This window comes from Sus scrofa, chromosome 5 (assembly GCF_000003025.6).
Source record: "Sus scrofa isolate TJ Tabasco breed Duroc chromosome 5, Sscrofa11.1, whole genome shotgun sequence".
Taxonomy (NCBI): domain Eukaryota; kingdom Metazoa; phylum Chordata; class Mammalia; order Artiodactyla; family Suidae; genus Sus; species Sus scrofa.
This window is the reverse complement of record NC_010447.5, coordinates 66,662,987-66,690,412: the sequence shown is the minus strand read 5'-3', so window position 1 is coordinate 66,690,412 and position 27,426 is coordinate 66,662,987. Positions and strand designations below refer to the sequence as shown.

General features: G+C 53.9%; 1 protein-coding gene across 2 annotated transcripts in view; it reads left to right on the top strand.

The window, feature by feature from the left end:
- PRMT8 (protein arginine methyltransferase 8) overlaps positions 1-22,718 on the top strand; it is an 86,587-nt gene extending 63,869 nt beyond the window's left edge. For both annotated transcript variants that reach the window (XM_003481700.4, XM_005664074.3), the window contains exons 5-10: positions 660-802; positions 1,406-1,493; positions 8,368-8,483; positions 14,264-14,414; positions 21,029-21,150; positions 21,864-22,718. In XM_003481700.4, coding sequence (XP_003481748.2) covers positions 660-802; positions 1,406-1,493; positions 8,368-8,483; positions 14,264-14,414; positions 21,029-21,150; positions 21,864-21,947 — 704 coding nt within the window. In that variant the 3' untranslated portion in view covers positions 21,948-22,718. The remainder of the gene's footprint in view (positions 1-659; positions 803-1,405; positions 1,494-8,367; positions 8,484-14,263; positions 14,415-21,028; positions 21,151-21,863) is intronic.

Sequence of the window (27,426 nt, the reverse complement as noted above, 5' to 3'; positions counted from 1 at the left end):
CGACTTGCGGATAGTCACACAGCCAACAATGAGACGATCCAGCTCACTTAAGCCCACGTTTCTTGAGCGCACAGCCCATGCTTTTCTGCCAAAACACGGAGTTGCCTTCCCCACCAGCCCTAGGTGGACACCTCCTGGGGCCAAGCAGGGGCTGTGAACAGGGCAGCAGAGGCGGCCTCTCTTCCTTCTGTGGGTCTGAATCATCACTGGTAGCCTGACGTGGGGGTGAGGACCCAGAAACGAGTGTGAGAATCGTCGCTTATCATACCTGGGCTCTGTTTCCACAGCCACCGTTTCTCCTCTCCAAGCTTCAGTTTCCATACAGGTTCTAGGTGAGAATAAACCCAGTGTGTTTCCTTCAAGGACTTGTTGGGATGATTACATGACATGGTGCCTGTCATGGGCTTAGCACAGTCCCAGGCACATAGGAGCTGCTCAATGCATTCTGCAGAGGAAGCACTCAAGGAGTTTTCACTTCTCTTAGTCTAAAGGAGCTTGGTGAGGGGACAGGTGTGCTGCCACCTAGAAGGAGGATCAGAACAGCACAGCGCTGGCACCTGTAGATCAGCATGTTCTGATGTGGTGGTGGTGGTGGTGGGGGCTCATGGTTCCCGGCCAGGGTCCCTGCACAGTGTGGCTGTGGGGTTCTTATTTTCCAGTCATCACAATCTTTAAGGGGAAGGTGGAAGAGGTGGAGCTGCCCGTGGAGAAGGTGGACATTATTATCAGCGAGTGGATGGGCTACTGTCTGTTCTACGAGTCAATGCTCAACACAGTGATCTTCGCCAGGGACAAATGGCTGGTGAGCATGCTGCATGCTGTCCCCTCGTTGGTCTGCTGGCTGCCTTGCTGCTCACCCCCTGGCCTGCAGCCTAGAACGACTATGAGGACTTCAGAGAGGACCTAGGCTAGAAGGTCTTAGCTCCCAGGCCCCCTTCTTTAAACCAGGTCAGCATCCCGGGACAGAATGATCGTCCCCCGGTCCACATGTCCCCCTTGGCCTCTTTTGCCATAATGCTCTGGTGTCCAAAGTCTGCTCTGGTCAACATGGACTAAGGACTTGCCTGGCTGCCAAAGAGGGCAGCGTGCTCTTGACCTTGGCTTCCCCAAGCCCCAAAGTCAGAACGTCTTCCACCGCCCCTCACTGGACAGACCTCTGCCCTCTTCATTTGTTCTGCTGCCCCCCATCCCCCACCCCTAGGTCTCTTGAAGGTTCCCTGGTACCAAAATAAAAACCAAGCAGCCCAGCCCAGCCCAACCCCAGCCCTGGCCAAGGCGGCAGTCTGTGGAATGAGAAATGCTGGCAAGGGGGTGCCTGTCTGGTGACTCGATGTGCCGTTCAAAATGTGATGTCTTTGTCAGGTGAATAGATTACGAGACCCATTTCCCCACAATTCATCAACAGAAACCTGGAGGGCTTATGTTTCCAGACCGGGCAGCTTTGTACGTGGTAGCAATCGAAGACAGACAGTACAAGGACTTCAAAATCCACTGTAAGTCACCTTTTGATTGTTGGGCTTTCTCTGTGTGTGTGTGTGTGTGTGTGTGTGTGTGTGTGTGTGTGTATTTGTGGTGGGAAGGACCTATGGGCCCGGGGTTGGCAACGGGTCTTGTGGACACAGCTGCTGGACTGGGCCTCTGTGACCCTTTCTGGCTTCTTCTCTCTAGATGTTTCCCCTGGTCCCAAGGGGTGGGGGGGTGCTTCAGAGAAGAAATGAGCAGTGCCTTTGGTGGAAGATGAAGCAGGGAGAGAATGAAGGTCGTGTGAGTGGCAAATGAAGGGGGCTGAGGTTTCGCAGAGCCGGCCCAGTGGCTGGACGCTGCTGGCGGTTAGTCATCCCCAAAGTCCATCTGGGAGCAGGGATCACTGTTCTCCTGCTAAGCTATTCCTGTTGAGCCTGGCTTTCATCCCCCTCAAACTTTTCAACATCATATCGATTCTCCTTCCAATCAAGTAAAATATGGGGCAAGATGTGCGTGTTGGGAGCTGGCAGAGGACACACCCACATCTGTATTCATAATGGCTTATCAGCTGAAAACTTGCTCCCTTGAAAAAAAAAAAAAGACCCCAAACTCTTCAGTGTTTTATCTGGTCCCCAAACGGCTGTTTTGTCCTATTGCATTTCAAGGGCACCAGTTCTCAGTGACACAAGCTGGTCCTCCAGGATAGTAAACCAATTATGTTGTCACAAGGTTTAGAAAGAGTCATGTCTCCTCAACTGGAACTAAAAGGACAGGAGTTCCTGTCGTGGCTCAGAGGTAACGAACCTGACTAGTATCCATGAGGTTATAGGTTCCATCCCTGGCCCCACTCAGTGGGTTAAGGATCCGGTGTTGCTGTGGCTGTGGTGTAGACTGGCAGCTGCAGCTCTGATTCCACCCCTAGCCTGGGACCCTCCATATGCTGTGGGTATGGCCACAAAAAGAAAAAAAATTAAAAGGACAAAGAAGCAAAGACCATTGACCCCCTTCCACAACCCCACACAATCCTTCCCAAAGCACAAGCAGAAACTCCAAACCATCCAAAGGCCTCAGCAGATCTGGGTCCCCACCCCCGACACCACAGTGCTAACGCCAACCCTTGGCAAAGCTCCTATAGAGGGTTCACAGATGGGACAGATGGCCAGAGGCCTCCTGACCCCAGAAGCTAGGAGGCGGGAGTTCACCCAATTCTCACACCATCTGGTCGCTGTTCATGCTGCTGGCGATGCCTCCGCTGGGCTGTGCCACAGAATAAGTGCATTTGCCTGTGTGTTCACATCCTTCTGGAAATATAAACGCAAAGCTGGAAATAATAAACTGAAAGCATGAAGTTCAGAGCCAGGTTCAGGGGAAGACAGAAATGGGGCCGTGGCCTGAGGCTCTGTGCCCTCTCCAGCCACTCTGGCATCCTTTTGATAAGCATGAGAGAGAGGTAGGGTGGCCAGGTAAGACGATCTGCTTTGACGTCTGCCCCCGGCCCTGAGTTTGCATCCTACAGGTGGCCGTGAGCAAACGACCTAAGGTCTCTGAGTCTCAGTTCGAGATAAAAACCTCAGTCCTATTGACTTGCCGTGAGGATTAAGTCGGATCATAGGATCGAGGGATGTGACAGTTCTTGGAGCTACACGCACCAGCCTGGATCCCGTCTCCGGACGTGTTGCTAAGCCCCTTGCTGCTGGTGGCTCTGGCAGCCCAGCGTGGCAGCCAAGCTTGTTGGCCTCCAGTGGCTCAGAATCTAGGACAGATGTGCTCTCGTGATAGATTTCAGAAAGAGCTCAACGGCGAACACAGATCAAATGCATATATAAATAGGACATATTTTGCCCTAGAGCTGCATCGTAAAGCTGCGTTTGGAGTTGTTGCCGTCACTGTACACGTCGTGTGTGGGGGAGAACCTTCAGGCACAGTCTTTCTTCTCACACGCACTAAATATTTATTGAGCTCCAACCCTCGGCACAGCTCTTTAAGGAACTTGCTCGTGCTTTAAAAGCAAATGTACTTCACCCTCCTCCTTGCCTGGATCGTGTTCCGGACCTTGGATTCACTCACCTTGCAGTGAGGACGGGGAGGGCCCTGACGGGCCCTGGGTCCTGGGCCGCTAGCCTGGGCCTGGAGGCCCTGGGATGGAGTCCTGTCCTGCCCACTGCGGTGTTCACGCCTTCTGGGGAAGAAATGTAAAAAGCAGCCCCTTTTTTTCCTTGTGGAATGCTTTCTGGCCTGTCAGCTCCCACCTCCCCCAAAGCAAAACCCCCCAATCAAACACACCTTTAACACTGATTTAAGCTATATTCAACTTTTCTATTTCAACATTTTTTTTAAAAAAAAGATCGGTTTCTGTTTTTAGTAAAGGAAGCAGTCCCTTTTAGAAATGTGTTTTAAATAAACAGAGATTTGAGTTACTCCGAGTTCTAAATCAAAAGTAAAAGCAGGAAGGTTGCTGGTTGCTAAGGGAACGATTGTAAGTAAATTTCAGTTGGCTCAAGAACACGCTAAAAATGAAAAATCTTTAGGTGGGGCAAGGAGAGGGAGGCGAGCCCAGTCGCTTTCAGAAAGGAAGTTGTTAGGAAAACAATTTCTCCCCACTCACTCTTCCCTCCCCTCCCCTCCCCTCTCCTCCCCTCCCCTCCCCTCCTTTCTCAGCCACATGCAACCCAGGACCACAGGCATATGTGAAATACAGAACCTCAATTTGCCCTCAGTTTGCTCACCAGCTGCTAGAGAACACATAGAATGACTGATTGGCCAAGTACAAAGCTCACAACCCATTCTGTTGAGTGAACGAATGAGAAAATGAATCAAGGACTAGAAATAAACCAGCAGAAGAAAGGAAAGGTGTAAGGTTTAACCCTGAGTGAGGAGCAATCGTTTAAAAACAAAAAAACATTTTTTTTTTTTTCACTCTGGAGATTTCTAGAATCTCAAAGTTGGAAGGGAATTTGGAAGCTATTCTAGCTGATGGTTCGCCTAGTCCCTGAATGGGCCACCTGCTGAAGGTCAGAGGATGGGCCTGGCTCCCCCTGCCTCCATCCAGACGATGACAAGGAGCCCATGTGTAGTTGGGGTGCCTGTAACTGGAGAGTTGAAGGGCAGGGCCTCTTGGAGGGCTCACATGCTCTCCACAGAGTCCTCCAACACCGCCGCCCCAACATCCAAAGTTTTCCTGGCTCTGGCCTACCTGATACAAGGAGTTGACTTTGATCCAAGAACCTCAAGTGTGTTGCACTGTTATACACACCTTCCTTTTGCAAGTGGAAGCTGGTGCCCCGGGTTCTATTTTTCTCCAAGGCAGAGAAACTCAAATTACTGGGGCCAGGGTGAGGAAGGAAGACACAGCTACTGCTGTCTCCGGGGAAGAGAGAAATCTGTGTTCCGGTCCTTTGAAGCCCAGTTTTTGTTCCCTGGCTCATTGTTTCCTCTGACATTTCCACTCTGCTCAAAAGCTCATTGGAAGCGTTCTTCATCCCTGACGTTGCGATTTTCACTTCCAGCATTTCCATTGGCTCTTTTTTATGGTTCCCACCCTACTGGTGAAATTCGCCATCTGTTCGTGCATGTTTTTCCATTTGATTCTTTAAAACGTTTATTACAGGTACTTGAACATGTCTCTTAGGTAATGCCAACACCTGAGCTCTGAGTGTGGTTCTATTGACATTTTTTCTTGTGGTGATGGGTTACATTTTTCTCTCTTTTCCAAGTGTCTTGTCATTTTTTAAATTAATGCTGGACATCGTGAGTAATGCTAGACAGTAGAGACAGAGGAAAAGGGTATGCTCAGAAAAGAGCATACCCTTTTCTCTGCCAGCCTATTAGAATGGGCGTTTTACTCCATCTAGTCTATAGTTATGGTAGATCTGGGCTTTGTTGTTACTTTAGTTCTAGTCATTGCACTGGAGTGCGGTCCTTTTCAATAGTTTGTTTTAATCCATAACCTAAATCACACAGGTCCTTCTGATGTTATTATCCGAATCCCCAGAAAATTAAGAACAACCTCTCCTGGTGGCTGGTGACCCTCACCCCACATTCACTCATTCCATAGACAGGACAGGATTGCAAGAAAAGATCAATGTGCTTGATGGGTATCTTCTCCCATCCCTGCTCCAATTATGGCAAAGAAGCTACTGGGAAATGAATGGTTAGCAGGAAGGAGAGGAAAACAAAAATCTAATGTCCTAAATGACCTTCACTGAATAACTGAAGGTGGGGCAGTCTAGCTGGAGAGATAAGATGTGAAGTCACCCCTAGGGAGGTACCTAAAACACCAGGCATCATGAAGCAGTGCAGGCATTAAATGGGAAGACCATTCAATTCAAAAAGCATTATCCATGGACCTCTGTTGTGCCAGAGGCTCTGCTCTGGGTGCTGAGGATACAGAAAGAGAAGCCTGGTTGGGAGGAGCTGGAGAAGGTGTCACAATGGCCATTTGAAAACTGGACTGGAAGGGGCTCTGAGGCGCGTATAGCCCAAGTGTTTCCAAACTCTGCTTGGAATTGCCTGAGTAGATTTGAAAATTCCAGTTTCCTGGGTCCCAGATCTGGAGCTTCTGATTCAGTAGGTCTGATTGTGGTCCAGGAACCTGTACTTTTATATTTATTTATTTAGTCTTTTGGGGGCTACACCTGCAGCATATGGAGGTTCCCAGGCTAAAGGTCAAATCGGAGCTGCAGGTGCCAGCCTGCACCATAGCCACAGCAATGCGAGATCCAAACCGCGTCTTTGACCTACACCACAGCTCATGGCAGCGCCGGATCCTCAACCCACTGAGCGAGGCCAGGGATCGAACCCATGTCTTCACTGATACTAGTCGAGTTTGTTAACCACTGAGCCACTACGGGAGCTCTCAGAACCTGTATTTTTAAAGTGTCCCAGATGATTCTGGAACATAGAACCAGTGACCCAAACTCTTCTCCTTACAAACAAGCCAGAGAGAGGGAGATGGATCTGCCACCATCCCACAGCCTGGGTGGCGGCAAAGCCAGAGCTCAAACCACGTAATCACAGCAGCTATTAAGTATTAAGGGCTTTTCTAGGTGCCAGGAACTGTCTTATGTACTTTACATGTATTATCGCATTTAATCCTCCTAACAACCCTGCAGTGTGGCTGTCATTATCATCATCTCTATTTCAAAGAAGAAACCAGCTCTTTGAGAGGTTCAATTCTTGCCTAAGGTTGCACAGCAAACAAACAGCAGAGCCGATTAAAGGTCTAAAGCCCAGGATTTAAATCATTATACACGTAGACTCTTAGATATCTGCCCAACACTTGCAGTGACTCTTCACTCAAAGCCGGGCCGGGAGAGGGAGAGAGCAGATGTGTAGACCCAAAGGTCTCTTGAGAAAGGGTTTTAGACCAAGGCAGCGTGTTTTGCTGTGCACGTTTGATCCGGGTGAGCGTGGAGAGCTATTTCCAGATTCTAGAAGGGGGTGCCCTCTGAAGCATGTCCTGGCGCCGTCTTTCCCCTAACGTAGGTCAGTTCAGTTGGGAATTTGGCAGCAGCCTTGGGTATGTAATGGGATCTGATTGGCATCTTATCCCCAAGCCTGTCTTTCACAAGTGCTCACGCTCTGGGAGGGGAGCCTCTTCTTTTTTTCCCGGCCTCTTCTCCCTGAGGAGAGTCTGTGTGCCTGAGAAATGAATCGGAGTAAAAGGAACACAGCTTCTCCATCATCCTGGCTCCTCGCCACCCGCTTCCTAAACACACACAGGGACATGAGTCCCTACGGTACCATTGGTTTGGTGAATGTTTTTTTAAAAATTTAATCTTGTAGGATTTTAGGGAAAAGCATCTCTACTTCTGTGTATTTCTAAACCTCTCTGAATAAACAGACAAAGGAGATCCAGCTGCCCGGTAACTCAAGCCTCTGCCAAGGTGCCCTCGGCACCATGGGGAGAAGCAATGGTGTTCCTGGTTCGGGCATGACTGGGTCAGTGCAGTGGAAGGGGTGGGACGGCTCCTGCTGTGGGATCCTGGGCCAGATACTGAGTATGAGCCAGATGGATGCCAGCTTCTGTGTCCTGTAGACGTGTCCTCGTGAGCTTGCTGGCGAGATTAAAGGACGGGTCCGGCCAGGGCGAGGTGGTCGGTCAGCAGCAGCAGCAGGGATGGCCATCACCTCAGGATGATCTTGGCCCAGACTTGCAGGCATTTACGCACCAACCCTGCACCCTGACTCTGTCCCTCTTGTAAAGCATCTTAGGAACAGCCCCAAGGGGCCAAGGAACACGGCTGGATGTTTGTGTCTTATGGGAGGAATCCTTGGCGAGAACATCACTGCGGGTGGGAAAGGCAAAGCCCCTCTCATGGACCCCCCCGCCCCCCCCCACCGCAATTTGCAGCTGAGAAAACAGGTTCAGAGAGGTTAGGGCATCTGCGCAAGGGCCTGGCCAGTGAGTGGGAGTGTGAGGAGTCAAACCACAGCCTGTTTCACCAAAAGCCATGATTCTGCTGCATGAGGAGTTGAACTGGCGGGGATGGGAAGAGGGAGAGAGAGGCGCCTTCTAGGCGTGGGGAAGGGCTTGAGCAAGGGCACCGAGGCAGCAGCGTGGGAGGCAGAAAAGAGAGTTCGCAGGAGACGCAGGCTCAGAGAGGGGGCAGGAGCACAGGTAGAGAAGAGGCAGGAATTTGGGATCTAGTCCCAGTCCTATGGGAGTCCAGCTGTGTGACACTGGAGAAGCTTCTCGGCCTCTCTGAGCTTGGCTTTTCCTAACGATAAAGCAGGAGCTGTACAAACAGAGTACATTGCAAAGCCCTCCACCGGGCAAGCAGCTCTCCATCCTTGGGCAGGGGAACATGAGCTGCCCCTGCCCCGTAGTACTCAGGAGGGTTGGGAGACTTGCGGCGGGGAGGGTCCTGCTGCCAGCCCTCACATCGCGCACTGTCCCCACAGGGTGGGAGAACGTCTATGGCTTTGACATGACCTGCATCCGGGATGTTGCCATGAAGGAGCCCCTGGTGGACATCGTGGATCCAAAGCAAGTGGTGACCAACGCCTGTTTAATAAAGGTCTGTGGATGCATCCTGCTCGGGCCTGGGTGTGCGGGAACCCAGCTGTGCCACCTGCACCCTGTGGGCCAGGCGGAAGGACCGCACCAGCTCCCGCAGGGCCTCAGACTGGGAAGCAGGGCCACTTCGGCCAGAGCCTCTGGTAGCCCGTGGAGACCAGATAAAAACAGGCATGGTCACTGAGCAGAGCTGTGGAGAAAGAGCTACTGGACTCCATAGTGGCACAACTTGCGGGGCGGGGTCAGTGCATGTCCTTTGTGGTGCAAGGGGGGCAGGGCAGGGTGGAGGTTGGGGTGAGGGTGGGGTTGGGGCTGTATCAGAGGAGAGAAGGCCCCCGAGGCTCAGCTGGGGGAAGATCCTCCCTTCAGAGAGGGGTGGGCTCTTAGGAAAGAAATCCTGGAGTTCCCGCTGTGTGCCTTGGGTTATGGATCTGCTGTTATCTCTACAGTGGCTCCGGTCACTGCTGAGGCTCAGGTTCAATCCCCAGCCCTGCACAGCGGATTAAGAATCCAGCGTTGCTGCAGCTGCGCCTTGGATTCAATCCCTGGCCCAGGGAACACCCACATGCCAGTGGGGGTAGGTTCGGGCCAAAAAAAAAAAAAAAAAGAATAAGGGAAAGGAATCCCACACCTCAATCTGTGTAATAGGCATCAACCCCCACCTCCAAGCACACGTCCAACCCAGCAGGCAGAGCTCCGCCTCCTAAGGGCTCTCTCTTTTTTTCTTTTTACCGCTGCACCTGTGGCAAATGGAAGTTCCCAGGCTAGGGGTCGAATTGGAGCTGCAGCCCCAGCAACGCGGGATCTGAGCTGTGTCTGCAACCTATGCTGAGGCTTGTGGCACCTCCAGATCCTTAACCCACTGAGCAAGGCCAGGGATCGAACCCTCATCTTCATGGATACTACGTTGGGTTCTTAATCCACTGAGCCACAACGGGAACTCCCCTGAGCGCTCTTGTTTGCATGCCCTCACCTCTTGTCCTCCAAGGCTTCAGTGCAGAGAACCGCTTGCCTGCACCCGGGGGCCCAGTCCTTACCTAGGGCATCCTTGTTACTAGATATCCGAACAGGCCATATTTGATAGGGTACCAACAAAGCCCCCTTGCCCACCTGCTTCAGCCCCATGCTGCTTCTGGAGTAACCATTGTCCACACATTGAATTGACCTTTCTGGTCCTTTCTCTAAGCATTTGCATTTATGTTGCTAAACTATCCTGTCACATCACAGAGAACTCCTGCTTTTTTTTTTTTTTTTTTTTTTTTTTGTCTTTTTGTCTTTTTGCTATTTCTTTGGGCCGCTCCCACGGCATATGGAGGTTCCCAGGCTAGGGGTCTAATCGGAGCTGTAGCTGCCAGCCTACGCCAGAGCCACGGCAACGCAGGATCTGAGCCGCGTCTGCAACCTACACCACAGCTCACGGCAACGCCGGATCGTTAACCCACTGAGCAAGGGCAGGGACTGAACCCGCAACCTCATGGTTCCTAGTCGGATTCGTTAACCACTGCGCCACGACGGGAACTCTGGAACTCCTGATATTTGACCTTTTTTTGTAAAGTCTAGAAAGACATCAGTTTCAGATGGTTCAAGTTAATTTTTTTAATCACAGAATCTGGGTTCATAGCGTAAGTAGCCATCTGCTCTCCCAGCCTTCATCTTGCTGAAACACACCTGTGTGCCCCGTCCCATATGTGTCACCACTTTTCTGGGAGCTCAGGGCTGGATGGGAGCATTTGCCGTGGGTGAAAGGGAGGAGCCCAGGGCCACCGGGGTCAGGGGAGATTGCTGTAGGACTGATGCCAAAGCCTGCTTTGTCCAGGTCCCTCGTCTCATCCCTGGTCACAGTCTTCCCGAGGAGAAACACAGCCTGTGTCACCTTGGCATTTAGAAGGGACCTCAGAGGACAAATAAAACTAGAGGAACCGCACACAGGTCCCATCAGACACTGCATCCCTTATGTAACACCCTCCCTGAGGGCTTTGGTTCCAAGTTCAAACCTTGGCCTCGCACTGACAGGCTTTGGCTGCTTTCTATACTCAACTCCTTCTGAATCCAGGTAGAATCAATTGATAATGAGCCAATGTCCTTTCATGTTTTCCCACCAGCCCCTCTGTCCTCAAAGTCTCTCTCTTCAGGTGCCCCAAATAACTCACCCGCAGTGCAAAACCTTCCTGCAAATATTGCAGCATGAGCAACAATCGCCTGATGCAGCCAAAATGGCCAAAATGACTCGCAGCAGGTATATGGAACCATTAGGAACCTGCACATAGTGGCCTCTGCGTGGGGCTAAAATTCCTTCCGTGTCCTTGGGCCCCGGGTCACTCTGCCTCTGCCCTGCAGGTGTGGCCGTGGCCCTTGTGTCTGTCCCCTGCTGGTCCAGGACTGGCCCGCTCGGTCCCCGCACCTTCCTCTCCCCCGTCCCAGCCAGGGTCTGTCCAAGGTTACACGGGAGCAGGTATGGGGCTGTGGGTGTGGCGGGGCTGGAGCACAGGACCTTCCCCGCCTGTCACCTCCTTCCCCACGCTCTGAGAAGGGCAAGGACGGAGAGCGTGCCCTGCCGCCAGGAGGGCCGTCCATCAGCTCTTGCTAATGTGCTCGCGACGTCTTCCCGGGTCTGTTGGGAAAACACGTGCCCTTCTTCACACACTTAATTGCTATTTTCATCGCTATTAACGTGGCGGCGGGTGACACTTTATTATAATTAAGAGTCTGTTTTGACCAGACTTCTGCTCTGAGACACCAGCTTATAACATGATTTAGTGGCGGGGACGGCAGCAGGGCTCCTGGAGTCACGGACGCCTGCCTGCCAAGCCCTCCGCTGCCGGCGTGGCCTGAGGCTGAGCCAGGGGCCTCCCTGGGGTCTCTGAGATGCTGCTGCTGCTGCAGAAAGAAGAAGCCTTCCAGCAAAGGGGTCCAGGCTCTGGGGGCCAGGAGAGTGGGTCTGACTCGGAGGCTTAGGGTCTGAGGCGGGCGAGGAGGGGACACGACCTAACTGGAGGGCCTTTGTGTCTCTGAGGTGCGGGCACAGCTGACTGCCCCATAGACACCGGCCCCACTGCAAAAGACCAGCTGCCTCCAGCCTGGCTAGTTTTAATGCAGACTTCTTTACCTTCAGTCTGGGAGGCTTTTGTTCCTTCAGAGGCCCCATTAAGATGCAAATGTCCATCTAGAGACAGGGCGGGCCTCGGTGGCTGAAATTTGGTTGATGAACAACCGAGACTCTATAGAGAGGGAGTCCCTGGTAGTCTGTGTGTTGCGTGCATGCATGTGTGTGCGTGTGTGTGCATGTGAGCGCATGCACACTGAGCGTGGTGAAGAAGTCAGAGGAGAATGGAGGAGAAAGGAACCAGGGTATGTCACAGGCCCACCTCCCAGGTCCCTCTGTGTCCAGGCTTGGGTATCTTTACCTAAGCCATAGAGAGTCATTGAGGGTTTCAGATCCAGGGAGTGGCTGGGTCTCAATGGGTCTCAGAGAGATTAGCTGGTTGGTCTGAATGAGAGGCTGGAAGGGGCGTCGTCAGGCTGGAATATGGTGTTAGAAAGAAGGCTGCTGAGTGTCGGGGGGCTGTGGCACGCAGGGCGGGCACACGGACCATGATGTCCAGCCCCATTTTTTAAAGGACCCCGGTCTGATGGTGGGGGCAGGGCTAGAGGGAGTGAGGATGCTGAGATGAGCCAGAGGCAAGGTGGAAAGACCAGGCTAGGCTGGTGGCCAAGGGCACCCCAGAGAGAGGTACAGGGAGCTTGGAAACAGCCCTGATGAAGAATGAGAGGCCACAGTGTGTGAATGAGTGTGCACACCACGAGCCCGGCGGACTGTGCTGAAGCCCTTGACACAAGCACGGTTAAGCTGGGCTGCTTATGAGTTGTTGGATTGGAGAGACCCCGTGGACGCGTTGCCGGGCAGGACAGCGAATGCCGTGAGCTGACAAGTACTGGGGTGAAAAAGATTTCCCAGCCAGGGGCGCTGGCCCAAACTAATAGGGTGACATCTAAAGAAGGACCCCTCCCCTGCATGAGGCACATGAGGGGGATGCAGTGGGGCGGGAGGGGTTTGGCCGGCTAAAGGCAACAGGAGCCAGCTGGGTGCTCTTAGAGGTCAGAGGTCACTAGAAATGGTTCCCGAACAAGAAGGGTAGGGGAGCTGGAAACCATGACTTGTGAGAGGCCGTCGATGTTGGAGAAGAGAAGGTTTAGGAGACCCGCGGGAGCAGGAACAGGCATCGGCTTAATCTGTGGGTAGAAGTCAGAGACTGACTGCCGTGGGGTCTCCTCGTTAGTTCTGAAGAAGGACCTACCGTTCAGAGACCCCTGGAAAGGACCAGCAGCCCAGTGGGCAGTGCGCCACCGCTGGAGGAGCTCGGGCACCCAGGCCACTTCCTGGGGATACTCCCAGGAGCTCTAGCATCCCCCAGGGGTCAAAGGGGACAGGCTTTCTAATCTCATCAAATTCTGCACACTGGACCCGGACCCACCATTCCTTCAATCCATGTTCTCCATCCCCGGGCTCCAGAAAGCACTTGCATTTGAGGTGACGTCACCAAGGGCTCCCACAGTTCCCTACACCTGCAGTCCACCCTCTTCCCCCTCTGCCCAGCCCTCACTGTAATGGGGCTCTGGTCTGGCCAGCTGCCTTGACCACACCTCTGCCTCTGTCCACCCCTTGGAGGCACGACTTCGCCTTGAAGGCCTTGGGATGCTTTGCCTCCAGTTTTCCTTTACTCATCCTGGAAACATGTTTCGATAAAAGCCTCTCTGTCTCTTGGCTGCTCTCGTTTCCCCACCCTGAGACCCTCTCTCTTACGTGTTCCTGATGTCTTCCTCCATCCGGGTCTCAGGGGCCCCAGGTGCTCCTGCCACACCGGTGTCTGGCTGGCTCGTACAGAGCTCTCGGGACGCAGGTCCCTGTTGCACAAGCCACAGCGGGAAGCTCTTCTGTAGGCTTCGCTGAAAGCAGCCTCGATGACTCCTGGGTCTCTCTCTCTCCCGGCGGCCGGCCAATGTCAGGTCAGCATCCTTCATGAGGAAAGAACAGCGCTTTGCACACGGTCCTTCATTACACCTGCTCCCACGCAAGATTGATCTTCAGCCACTTCCCAGCAGAAACTGTTAGAACTATGGGCTCTTCGTGTTCACTGAAAAATTCTCACCTCTTATTTCCCCCTTTTATTATATATATATGTATGTATTTTAAACTCTCCTGGCTTGTGATAAATGGTCAGCACTTCCCAGAGCTCTATCGGTGACTGTGTGGGTTTGGTCCCCACTTCTGAGATGCTACTTGATGGGAAATGCCTAGTCAGGTCACCGGAATCAGAGGGGGGTGGCTTGGATTCTGTAGGTCTGGGGGGTGCCCTCCCCTCTAGACCACTCCCCACCTCGGAATTTGCCCCCAGAAGACACCGACGCTGTCATCCAGGGACCACGCCATGAGACTGCTGAACTAGTGATGCTGAGGCGGTCGCTCTGGGGATACTTGGGCTGGGTTTAAGGATGCTCTAATGAGCTCTTCTCTCCCCTCCCCATCAGCCCCCACTCCCGGCAGATTCACCTTCCTAATTCTCTTGTCCTCATGCTCTGACTCATTGCCTGAGCAGACTGCACCCTAGAGGCTGGAGGAGGTCATCGGGAGGGTGGTGGGTTGGCCTGGGGAGCACCCCCATCCCACAGCCACGACTCCCCCAGGAGCCTGCTATGGACAGGGACGTGCAGGATGAAGCTGTGGACCAGGCCCAGGCCTGGTGGAGGCGCTGAGCGTCCGCCTTCTCTCTCCTCCGGCTGCAGGAGGTGGATATTTACACGGTGAAGACGGAGGAGCTGTCCTTCACGTCTGCCTTCTGCCTGCAGATACAGCGCAATGACTACGTCCACGCCCTGGTCACCTACTTCAACATCGAATTTACCAAGTGCCACAAGAAGATGGGCTTTTCCACAGGTGAGCTTTCTGCCAGCGTCCTGGCCCCTCCTGGTCTTGTGCCGAGGCTCTGAGGGAAGGGACCTTGCCAGCCTGGGCGTGGGGCAAGGGCCCGGGGCCTTAGCAAGGGGCCCTCACTTGGCACCCAGTAAGCCTGGCCAGCCATGGAGGAGTCACATGTCCCTACAGTTTTGGCTGCTCGAGGAGAAGGTAAAAAAAAAAAAAAATTGTGGCTGGCATGGCCAGAGCTGAGAGCGTGTGCTGGGTGGGGAGAGGCAGGGGTTGGGGTCACCTTTCAAGGGCTCATTTGTCCATTTAGTATTTCCTGTGCATCTACTGTGAGCGGGGGCGGGAGGGGGGGGTGTACGGCGTGGAACACGATTTCTCTACATCCACGGCACATCTTAGCACACCTTCCGCATCCCTCTCGGCGGGTGGCAGTCTGTCTCCGGGGCTCTTCCCTGTCTCCCGGCTTCTGTCCCCGTGCCTCCTCTTTAAGCCCCCGACCTGTCACCAGCCTCCTTCAGAGGCGCCTCATCGCCATCGCAATTCAGCCCAGGCTTCCCAGCCTAGTAAATGGGGGAGCAGGGGGTCCCTGACCCAGCCCCATCCACTTCCCCAGCCTCATTTCTCATGACCCTCCCTCCACACTGCACCTTCCACCCCCCTCCCTAGGCTTCTGCAGACCCTGGCCCCCAGGGCCTCTGCACACACTGACCTCTCCTCCATCCAGGTGGACCACGGGGGCTCTGGCAGATCCATCTCCCTCCCTCCTGTCTGCTCTGGCTGCCGTAACAAAGTGTCACCGGCTGTGTGGCTTAAGTGACAGAAGTTTATACCTCATGGTTCTGAAGGCCTCTGGTGGTTTCTCGCCAAGCCTCTCTCTTTGGCTTGCAGACAGCTGCCTTCTCACCGTGTCTTACGTGGTCCTTCCTCTGTGCACTTCCTGGTGTCTCTGTGTGTGTCCTAATCTCCTTGTTGTGCAAGGACACCAGCCACACTGGATAAGGGCCCAGCCTAAGGGTCTCATTTGAACTGAATCACCTACACTATAGCTCACAGCAACACTGGATCCCTGACCCACTGAGCGAGGCCAGAGATCGAACCCACATCTTTATGGATACAAGTTGGGTTTGCTACCCCTGAGCCATGATGGGAACTCCACTTTTTTGCTTATTTTTTTAATTAGTAGGATGAATCTCTATGAATTCACCACCCAGCTCAGTAACTAGGTTGTAAATAAAGGATTATTAATTAGAATGGGATAGTAACTAGAATTGTTTATTACTATTAGAGTATGAATACAAATATCAAGAAATACTCATTAGAATATAAATATTAACCAGAAATACAGTATTAATAAAGATGATTATGTTTTAATTAATACAGGCACGTAAATTACTTCAGAGTCACACAGTAAGTCCTTGAGAGCTCACCACCTAACTCAATACTTAAATGCTACTGATATCCATGCATCTCAACTGGAGGGTCCCCTCTTGTCCCATCCCCCACATCGCCTCTAGATGAATATTATCTTGAATTTTGCGTTCCTTGTCCCCTTGCAATTTTAAAACACTTTTATCACATATATGTGTTGTCCTAAATAAGGTATTGTTTGGTCTCAGCTAGCTTTGAACTTCACGTGCAGTGCAGGCTGCTGTAAGCAGTCCCTCCCCATCGGCCCCCAGCTGCGTGTTGCATCTCAGCATGGCTGTGGCCACTCCTGGAGGCCCCTTTGAAAGCACATCACGTTTCATGCAGCTTGAAACGATCCCTGTTAATGGCTCTGGCCTCTCCTCCCTACGGCTTTGGATAGAAGCCACGGCAAATGGGCTCAGGCACCCAGGGTTCCGGGCTGCACCAGCCAGCGACACAGCTGCCCCACCCCCTGGACTCAGCCTTGGCAGGTGGGGTAGGAACCGGGGAACCAGGCCCCCAGGGCTACTGGGAAGTGGGTGGAAAGGCAGTCCTCCAGAGTAGAAGCAGGCCTGGGTTTGAGTCCTAATTCTTCCAGGAATCAGCAAGGCAGGGCGATCAGGCTTGAGAGTTCCTTCCTGCGCCTGGGGCTCATTATGTGTGAAATGTGGTGGTTGGACCTCTCCTCTCTGGCAGCCCCTTCCCAGTTTCACCACCCTGGGGCGCGGAGTCATTTTTTCAGGTCCCGGAAGCTTTTCCGTGCATCATCTTTAATTCTCTCCAAAGCTTGTGAACCTCCAAAGGAATGCGATTATAAATTTACAGCTTAGGAGTTCCCGTCGTGGCGCAGTGGTTAACGAATCCGACTAGGAACCATGAGGTTGTGGGTTCGATCCCTGCCCTTGCTCAGTGGGTTAACGATCCGGCGTTGCCGTGAGCTGTGGTGTAGGTTGCAGACGCGGCTCGGATCCAGCGTTGCTGTGTCTCTGGCATAGGCTGGTGACTACAGCTCCGATTTGACCCCTAGCCCGGGAACCTCCATATGCCGTGGGAGCGGCCCAAAGAAATAGCAAAAAGACAAAAAAAATTAAAAATAAATAAATAAATAAATAAATAAATTTACAGCTTAAAAAAAAAATTAAATGCCACAAAGAAGTACCAACAAGTTAGCCATTGAGAAGAGACACAGGAAGAAAGATTCCACCAAAAACACCCAGAAAGATCTTCTTGTGAGAGGCCCCTGCCATTTGTCCCCACAGCCCCCTGTGCACGCCAGCCCCATCCTTGGCCACAAGTCCCACCAGACTTTATGGCTGGCTGCCTGAGGGTTCGTCTCACTTAGGCTGTACTGGCTGCTGTTCCCCATACTTAGGATGGTACTGGGCATACACCCAGTCGCCCTGAGTGGATGTCTGCTGAATGAATGAATGAATGAATGAATGAGTGAACAAAGGAATGTGTGCATGCTTGGACATGCAGTTGGTGCCCTGCGGGCAGTGCTGCTCACACCCACTTCAAAATCTCGCCCAAGAAGCTTCCCATGGTCCAGAACCCACAGAGACTGCAGGGCTCGAGGGAGGAAGAGAAGGGGATGTTGGCGTGTGGGGTCAGGGTATGAAGAGTAGGAAGGGGCTGTCATAACAGGGAAAACTGGAAGCCAGTTTCGTGATCTTAGGACCTTGAAATTTGTAGTTGGGCTGGGGAGGCAGGGAAAGGCTTGCCTACCGACCAGTACTCTAGATGACCTGGTCCATAGTGGTGTTGAGTGGTCACCCTTGTGCATTCGGATTCTGGATAACCCCTAGAACATTCCAGACCACTCCAGTGGGGCAGCACAGCTCTGGGGGTCAGAGCCGTGGTTTATGGATAAATGAAATGACGGACCACTTTCCACACTGATGAAATAACCACTTAACGCAATGGCTCAGCTGGACCCTAACCTGGGCCTGATATGTTACGGGAAAGGCCACCATATAATCCATCTTTCCACTGAGGACACCTTGAGAGGGGAAGGGAGCGCTGTTAATAATCACGCCGAGGGAGTTCCCGTCGTGGCGCAGTGGTTAATGAATCTGACTAGGAACCATGAGGTTGCGGGTTCGATCCCTGCCCTTGCTCAGTGGGTTAATGATCCGGCGTTGCCGTGAGCTGTGGTGTAGGCTGCAGACGCGGCTCAGATCCCGAGTTGCTGTGGCTCTGGCGTAGGCCGGTGGCTGCAGCTCCGACTGGACCCCTAGCCTGGGAACCTCCATATGCCGCGGGAGCGGCCCAAAGAAATAGCAAAAAGACAAAAAAAAAATCACGCCGGGAAAACTGGGCCGGCAGGAGGCTGGTCACACTGAGAGTGTCCTCTCCTTTCCCAGCCCACTTCATCCTCACAGTCCCTTGGGAAATAAACGTTCTGTAGAAGTGGGAAAAGAGCCCCGGAGTCACAGTGCAAACACGTGGCAAAGTGTTGCCTAAATGTCCTTTCCACCAGTGCCCACCCAAGAGATGTATCGGAGGTACTGATCGGGTCTGCACGGCGGTTTCAGCCGAGCTATGCGCATCTGCCTGACCTGAGGGAGGGGGGCGGAGATTCTTGGTCTTGGCCAGTCTGCCCCCTCTTGGGCTCCCAGAATTACTGAATTCAAATCTCTAGGAGTGGAGTCGGAACACCCAAATTGTAACCAGCTTCTCCTGGAGACCTTGACGGACAATCGGCTTCAGATGAGTCCCTGGACCCATCGCGGAAAGGAGATGTTGGGGGATGTTTTTAACCATGTGCCGTTGATGTCAAGGGGGAGAAACTTCCCTTTTCTCCAACCCAAGGCTGGCGTGCTCTGGGGGCCGCCACTACGGCAGACTCCGAGGCGCCTTAGCTGGAAGTCTCTGGGAGTCTCATGAGGCATCTGATTAGGAGACAGAAGGCAGCTGCTCGAATCTCCTTGCCTGAAGGTCCTTAAGAACCTGTCTGGGCTGGCGTGGGTGGCAGCGGGGGCGACAGCGCTGTCAGTCATTGGCTGCCATTCTCCTCACACACCGGAGACTCTCTCTCGACAACTTGTTTCGATGTTGTTGGCAGGGGAGGTGCTGGGAGCAGGTGGCCCTTGTCCCTGGACTGGCAGCATGCCTTAGAGGCCAGGATGGCTGGCTGCCTACAGGGACCCAGGGTCTGAGCAGCACCAACTGCATGTTCAGGATCCTCCTTCAAGCTCTTCCAAATGTTCAGGCTGCCTGCTCCTCATGACCTTGAGTTTGCATCGATTTCCCAGATGCACACATGGAAGGCTACTCGAGTCTCCATCCAAACCACTGACATTTGATCAAGCCACTTCATTGCAGGGGATAAAGACAGGCAGACCTTGCACCACCGTTAAAACAGATCTTGGGTTTGAATGATCTTGGTCTGACGGGCATAGGATGGATCTGGTCATGGCTGTGTGCGGACACCTCCAGGGAGGACTGCGGGGCTCATTCGGGGCAGCCCCAATTCTCCTGGGAATGAAAACTGCCTCCTAGTGGCTCCCAGCCTTTGTTCTGCCTCCAAAAACTATCCATAAGGCCACCTGGATGTCTTGCTGTGTGACAGCTTTTGAAATACTTGAAGGGCACTTACTGAGTTCTCCCCAAGTCTCCTCACTTTAGCTCTGGTCCTAAGCAAAGAGGGGACGAATGTTAATGAGTCCTGCATCCTGGTGGAGGAAGGTAAGAGCCTGAAGGGCAAGGGGGACAGACTTTCAGTGGGTTCTTCCACAACCCTTAGGTTCTAAAGCCTCAATGTCACTGAACCCCTATGGGGACATTGAAGTATCACCGCATACCTTCTCCTTGGCTTTTTTTTTTTTTTTTTGGCCATGCCTGGGCATGCAGAAGTTCTCAAGCCAGGGATCAAACCCGAGCCACAGCAGAGACCACACAGCATCCGTAATCACTAGGCCACCAGGAAACTCTCTTACCATCATTCCTTTATATGGTCCTCACAGACCTAGCACGTTGGAGGTGGGCACTGAGGATATAATAATAAGCAGGCTTGGCGTGGCCCCTGCCCTCATAGAGACTGCAGGTTCGTAGAGGTACAAACAAGTAGAAGGACAAAAAGACTAAATAAATAAATAAATACGTGAATAAATAAATAAATAAACAACATTGGCGTTCCCGTCGTGGTTCAGTGGTTAACAAATCTGACTAGGAACCATGAGGTTGCGGGTTTGATCCCTGGCCTCGCTCAGTGGGTTAAGGACCCGGCGTTGCTTGGTTCGGATCCCGTGTTGCTATGGCTCTGGCGTAGGCTGGAGGCTATGGCTCCGATTCAACCCCTAGCCTGGGAACCTCTATATGCTGCAGGAGCTGCCCAAGAAATGGCACAAAGACAAAAAAAAAAAAAAAAAAAAAAAAGGTAAAAGGGGCCGCAAGACCGACACCGAGATCACATAAGCTCAGGGTGCCCTTGATCCAGGTGGATGGTCAGGCAGGGCTTCCCAGAGGACGTGACCTTGTAGGAGGAGGAAGGGAGAGGCTGGTGATTAGGGAGGGAAGTGTTCCAAGGATGCTACTGCTGAGGAGGGGAGCCCCTATGGCGGGGCCCCCCATCTGGTTGTAGAATTGGTAGTGCACCCAGAGGGATGGATGGGATTTAGTGGCAAATACATGTGGCTTGGGATCAGTCATAAGCTGTAAGCTGTGGACCAGCGTTGGGTCCCTGGAATGATAACCATCCCCAATATCTATTCCGTCCAGGTAGGAAGGCACGGCTAAAACCTCATGGCAGGCCTGGGCCAAGGGTACCAGAATGGTTCTTGGACCGAGAGAGGCAGGCAGTTTTGTGGGCCTGGGCTGTCCGTGGAATTGGGGAAAAACTGGTTTAGCTGTGGGATTGGCATAAATGGTGTCATTTAAAGGGAGCCAGGATACAAATCTCTTCTCCACACTCCCTGAAAGTCTTCACTCTGCTGAACTTGGAAAACAGTAGGATTTTGAGACGCAGTTGTCTAAACCCCGCCCCTCGGTATGACCTTGTAACATGAGCTTGTTTCTTTTTGGATCCCCAACTAAGATCCGCAGTCCCCAGGGCCTGTGGATTTGAAGGCTGGAGGATTCCCTGGGCTGGGGGAGTGGGGGTTTGGCAGGTCTCCCGGTGGGCTGCTGGGGCTGGGGGTGTTCTGAGTCCCAGAAGAAGCCTGGTAGCCAACATCCTCTCTGACCGCCCCTCCCCACCGGCCCTGTCCTTCATCCCTCAGCCCCTGATGCTCCCTACACCCACTGGAAGCAAACCGTCTTCTACCTGGAAGATTACCTCACTGTCCGGAGGGGGGAGGAGATCTATGGGACCATATCCATGAAGCCAAATGCCAAAAACGTGGTGAGTGCCTACCCAGCCTCTGCTGGGGCGGAGTCAGAGGGGAGGAGGGGCTGCAGAGCTTGTTCCCAGGTTCTGACCAGGACTCAGTCGGGGAGAGGGCTGGGGCTAGGCGCCTCCTGCACAATCAGAAAAGCTAAGAGGGAGGAGGTGGGAAAAGTGGGATTTGGATGTGATGGCATCACTGAAGAGCCTTCCTGTAGGGCCCCTGGGGATCCTCCTGGGCTCCAGAACAGCCGCTAGCTCTTCCTGGGAGGGGTTTTGAAAACAGAGGCTGTTGCTCTGGGTTTCGCTCATGTAGGACGAGCTAGCCAGGAAAGAACAGTTCCTGGTGGCCTGGGAGACCACGTCTGCCTTCCCTTGGCTGGCCGGGTGGGCTGAAGACCGGGTGATTGAGCATTCCGTGCGGGCATGGGCCCTGCCAGCCACGGGGGCGGGCTTTAGGGCTCCTCCGCTGGAGACTTAACTGCCCCGCTGTGACTTCTCCCCGTGAAATCAGAGGGGGTGTTTCTGTATTCTAACGGGAAGGATTTAAGTTAGAAATCAAAGGCCTTCCCCCTGTGGATGAAGGGGCAGCAGAGTGGGCTCCTGAGGGGTATTTGCAGGGACTCCCCAGCTGGAAAACCTCAGCAACTCAGGGACGCCCGGCCCCTGCCTGCGGGAGGGGAGACCCCGTGGCCTCCTTCCGCCCTGATGCCCTGACTCCTCCTTTGCAGCGAGACCTCGATTTCACCGTAGACTTGGATTTTAAGGGACAGCTGTGCGAAACATCTGTATCTAATTACTACAAAATGCGTTAGCACACGTGGGAGGCTGCAGAGAGCGAGCGAGCCCGGAAACTCACCTCCATCTGCAGCGCTGCGACAAGGGACCCTGTTTGCGGGACTACACGCTCCAAACCGGAGCCTGACCCTCTGCCCTCGAGCCTGGTGAATTCGGCCGGCCTCCCGAGGGCCCTGTCACCGGACAGAGGGGCTCTCGCTCCTCGGCTCTGCTCTGGGGGCCCTTCTCAGGCTCTGTCCTCCCGACAGAGGGTGCGGCGGCCAGGCCCCGATGGAGGAGTGTCCCCGTCGTCCTCCTTAGCTGTGACTCTCGGATCTTCCAGTTTTGCATGCTGCAGGCATCTAGGACAGATTGCTTCACTAGAACCTGGAGACGTAGTGTCTTTGATAGCATAAGCCAGACTGTGCGCGCTGCGGTGCGTGTACGCATGCGCGTGCGCGGACAGCATACCCATTAGTTCATTTACTCGCACACATGTGTGTGCGTGCATATACAGCCAAGTGGTAACGTCTGTGTTCTTTCAGGGATGCGTGTGTGTGTGTGTGCGTGCGCGCGTGTGTGTGCATAGAATATATCTTACTCTCAGAGGAGATTCTGTTGCTTTCGAATAGGAATTTGTTTTGTGATTAGTTCTCCCCGCCCCCCCCCGGACCCCTTCCCAGATGTCCAGCAGCTATGAAACGTTTTCTGTACCAGCTCCGGTCTCCTTTTGACTAGACTGTGGCTCCGAACCCTAAGCATAGGACCGCGCACCCCATGGGCGTTCAATAAATGCACATGAGAGCGCAGCGTTCCTGGTGCCCTGGAAGGGGCGGGCTGGGAGGAGGTGAAAGACCCTCTGTGGAACAAAAGGTCCAATCGTGCTGCTCTGGGAAGGACAGAAGGAAGGAAGCAGCAGCCTTGAAGCTGGGACCAGCCCAAGGGCATCCCCCCGAGACCCTCAGGGGATGGGAAGAGGGTCCTGGAGCTGGGGTGAGGGCCCACGGGTCAACCTAAAGTCTCTGGAATGGGAGGCCATGTGTAGCCGGGAGGGAGGGAGGGTGAGGTCAGAAGCAGGAAGGGTTGGGAGGGTCCGGAGCAAGCAGATGGCTGAGTTCATGGTCCTGGGCTGCTCGGGTGAGACTAGGGCAGGGTTGGAGAGAAGGGCCGTCAGAGGCACAGTCCAAGGTATGGTAGTTGATGCTCTCGTTCCTGCTCCCTGGCTCCATCACGGGCTGCCTGGGCCAGTGCGTGACCTTGCCTGTACCCTCCCTGCACCCCACCATCAGCAGGAACCCCCTCATCTTGAGTGGGGTGGCCGTGGAGCCCCGGGGAAAGAACTTGGTCCCTGAATTCCTCCAGAAGCCCCCCTCCCCAGTGGGGTTGATAGATCTCCAGCCCCCCCGACTTTTTCTGCCCTGCCGCCCTCTAACCCCTTAGACCCTAGTCCTGTCGTGGAGAAGCCAGATGGAGGCCCTCTGGGTCAGCAGAGGCCCGGGATTCTTGGAAGGCTCAAGATGCAGGAGCCTTGGGGAGGGGCCTGGTGGCCCCTGACACCCTCCCAGGCTGCGGAGAGTCCTGGGCTGGCGGAGCTGGTCTGCCAGCAGGGGTGCCCAACCCCACCATCCACAAGTCCATTGACCATCAGGCTCCGAGGGGTAGGTGTGCCCTGGACCAGGCAGGGCCTCTGGAGTTCTTTCCCTGTCCCCTTCCCCACCTTGCTGATCCAGGGCTCAATTGCAGCTGAAATGAGAAATCTCTGCGGCGGGAGGAACACTTGATGAAAAGGCACTCACTCTAGAGCAGCAACCCGGGCCTTGAAGATTCAGTTGCTGAGGAGTGGGAGGGTGCCTCTTGGGTGTAGGAACGAGGGAGCCAGGTGCCCGGGCTGTGGGGTCTAGGCCAGGCTCTGCTTCCTGTGCTCTGAAGGCCTGGGCCTCAGCCTCATCACCACCAACAGAAGGACCTGGGCCCAGAGAGGGTTTCCCATGCTGTGTCTCTGGAGCCCTGGGCTTGTGAGTAGAGCTTGGTCTGCTTCCCCAAATTCAAAAAAAGAACAATTCTTCCCTTGTCTATTTTTATATTGGGAGGGGGGAGGGTTCTACGCCTAAAAATAAAGATAAAAAAGTGAAAAGGAGGCGTTCCCGTTGTGGCTTAGTGGGTTAAGAACCTGACTAGCATCCACGAGGATGCGGGTTCAATCCCTGGCCTCGCTCAGTGGGTTAAGGATCCAGTGCTGCCGTGAGCCGTGGTGTAGGTCACAGAGGCGGCTCAGATCTGGCGTTGCTGTGGCTGTGGCGAAAGTGGGCAGCTGCAGCTCCAGTTCTATCTCTAGCCTGGGAACCTCCATGTGCTGTGACTGCAGCCCTAAAACATAAATAAATAAATAAAGGCGAAAAGTGAAAAGGAACCAAGACCAAATTAAACTCCTCCTCTAAAAATGGCTCATGTAGGTCCAAGACACTAAGACCCTAAACAACCCTAAGACACCCCATACCCTGGCCTTGATGCCCTGGGGTCTGCCATCCCTCAGCCCCTCCCTCTTCCCTGCTCTCCTGCCCACCAGCCCTGTGCAGTTTGACCTAAAGTGCTTTCTTCGGCCCCAAAGCAGCCTTGGGGTCTTGGCTGGACGCCCGCCTCCTGGCCCAGAACAATATCTCCCCTCACTTGCATCTTTATCTCCTGCCCTCATCGGCTCTAAGATGTTCTCTCTGGTACCATCATCACTCAGAAAGGGAACAGGCTCTGTGGGCAGATATGGAGCCTTGGTCTGCGGATGTCCTGCCTGGCAGGCAAAGTAGATTTCAGTCCCCACTTGCCTCCTGTCTTGGTGCTTTTGTGCAGTGTGCAAACTGCACAACAGTACTTGGAGGCCCTGCGGGGGCCTTGTTTGTTTCCCTCTGCCTGGGGTAAGGCTGTGTCCTGCATCTCAGTTCTGAGCCAATCAATCTTTCCTTTAGAGACCTGCTGGGGAAAATTCTAGGTTTGATCCAAGTGTGGCAACAGAATCTCTGTAGGGTGGAAATGCAATGCATTTGGCCAGGTCTGGTGAAGTGTTTGGTTCAGTTTGCTTTTTGGTTTATCTTTAGCTTCCAAGACAGTCTCATCTGTGTCGTGTTCCCTGAGAGAGACCCTCCAGATGCTGGGAAGGCAGAAGGGCCATTTAGAGGTAGTGGGTGCAGCTGACAGGACCCTCAATGGGGAGGAGGCAGAGGAGGCCTTGGTGGGCCTGTGGCGGGGGGTCCTGGGAATGGCAGTGCCTAGGAAAATGACAACTGACTCCAGCAAAGAGGGGCCCCCACCCTTCCATTGCCACCTGGCACTGCCTACTTCCCTGAAGCCCTGCGGCCTGGGTGCCCAGGCCCTCCACACCCACTGGGAGCAGAGCTCTGGGCCCGGGGCGGGGGGAGCCATTTTTGGGGCCTGCTCACCTCCCTTCTGCTGCCCTGCTCAGTCCTCTGTGCACCCTTCTCTTTGTAACCGCAGACAAATACAGAGCAAATCATGGAATGCTTTTGTCCTTATGTGGGCAAGAAAAATAGAGGAGCTAAAGCAGGGACAACAATGACTACACTGGAAGAAAGGCGATTGGGCAAGGCTCCCCCAGAGGGCACTTGACGGGGGCTCAGTAATGGGTTTCACTGTAGGGGGGTGAGAGTTGGGGAGCCCAGGGATTCTGCCCATCCTTGGGCAGGGAGCCCATCCAGCTTTGGAGAATTCCATCCATGGTCCACGGGGCCAAATCGTGCAGTGCATCAAGAGACAGCAAGGAGCTCCAGGGATTGGGGGGCTGCAGTCGAGCCCGACACCCCCGGGGTGGGAGGGCTGGGCTGAGCCAAGGCCCAGCAGACTTTCAAGCCTCTCCGGCCACCAGAAGCAGGCTTCCCTGAGGCGTACCCGACCCTGGGTCTTCAGCCCCTGCTGCGCTTGCTCCTGGCTCTGCTCCTGGGCTGCCGGAATGAAACTGGGGGACACGGAGGAGCAGCTCCACAGCAGCCCCTCCCTCCTGCCTGTGGGAGCGCTGCACTGGAACTGTCATTTCCCTGTGTCAGTGGGAAATGAGCAGGTCTGCTCCCAGCATGCTCTGGGCCGGATGAGGTCTCGGCTTGACAACAGGGATGCTGCGGACACGACCTCACTGGTGAAACCTGCTTTGCCCAGACTCTGCCTCTTTCTTTCCTTCCTCCCTTCCTTCTTTTCTTTTCTTCCTTCCTTCTTTCTTTTTTTCTTTCTCTTCCTTTCTCCCGCTTTCTTTTTCTTTCTTTCTTTCTTTTCTTTCTTTTTCTTTCTTTCTTTCTTTCTTTCTTTCTTTCTTTCTTTCTTTCTTTCTTTCTTTCTTTCTTTTTCTTTCTTTCTCTCTCTCTCTCTCTCTCTCTCTTCCTCCCTCCCTCCCTCACTTCTTTTTCTTTCTTTCTTCCTTTCTTCCCTTTCTTTCTCTCTTTCCTTCCTTCCTATCACTGTAAAAAACCCAGCAGTGACTTTCCCGCAGTCCTCTCCTCCATCTCAGGAACTTCTCCCTCCCATCTCACCCCACATCTCCCCAGGCCTGCAGCCTCTGTGCCCCCTTTGGTGGTCTTATCTGGGCTTGTTTGAACACGGCCCCCCTGCACTTGCCCTGAGGTCCACTGTGGCTTGGATGTCCCCACTGGTCCACAAGCTCCAAGGACAGGAACCTGCCTCTTTCTGCACCTGTTTCCCTTGGACAGAGAGGGGTGCAGTTGGGAGGAAACAAGGCACTAGGGCACCAGCTGGACCCCCACGGAATGTGCCCACAGTGACTCCAGAGCTGCCAGGCTTGTGTCCATCTGTGCTCCTTGAAGGAGTCTATCTCCCCTTTGCCAGGCCCTACCTGCCATCTCTTTAGCCTTCCTCCCCTCTTGGCACCACAGCGGGCCCCCCACCAAGAGGCCCAGCCAGGCTCCAGACCTCAGCTCATCCCCGTGCCTTGGGTAGTCACCTGGTCAGGGTCTGTCCCTGGCCTGCTGGCCACTTCAGATGCCTGGGTATCTGTCATGCCTCATCTCCTCTCTGTAAGTGCCCGGCCTCCCTCTCTGCTACATGGAGGATGCCCAGCCCGGGCCTGGAGCCCTCTTCCAAAAGAAGATCCCTGCTCCTTACCTGGCATCTTGAAGGGCACATCCCCGCATACCTGGTGCCCCACCTGTGAGGCCCCCTAGCAGGGCTGAGTCCTTTGGTGTGTCATGCTCAGATGCTGGGCCTGTGGTCAGGTGACCGCCGGGAGAAGGCCAGCTACCTGAGGATGGGCGATCTGCTCACACCTGTCTGAGTGCAGGGAGGTACCTGGCTCCACGCCCAGAGCCTCCCAGGCTGCCCTGCCCCCCTCCCGTTGGAAGCAATTAGCTCATATTCAGCTGAGACTCAGACAGAAACTGTTCACTGATCAGAAATTCGGCCAATAAACACTTATTGGAAACTGCATGGGCTCCAGGCTCTGAGCGAGGCTCCGGCAACGCAGCAGAGTCCACTGGCGCCGTCCCTGCCCTCGGGGCTCAGGGC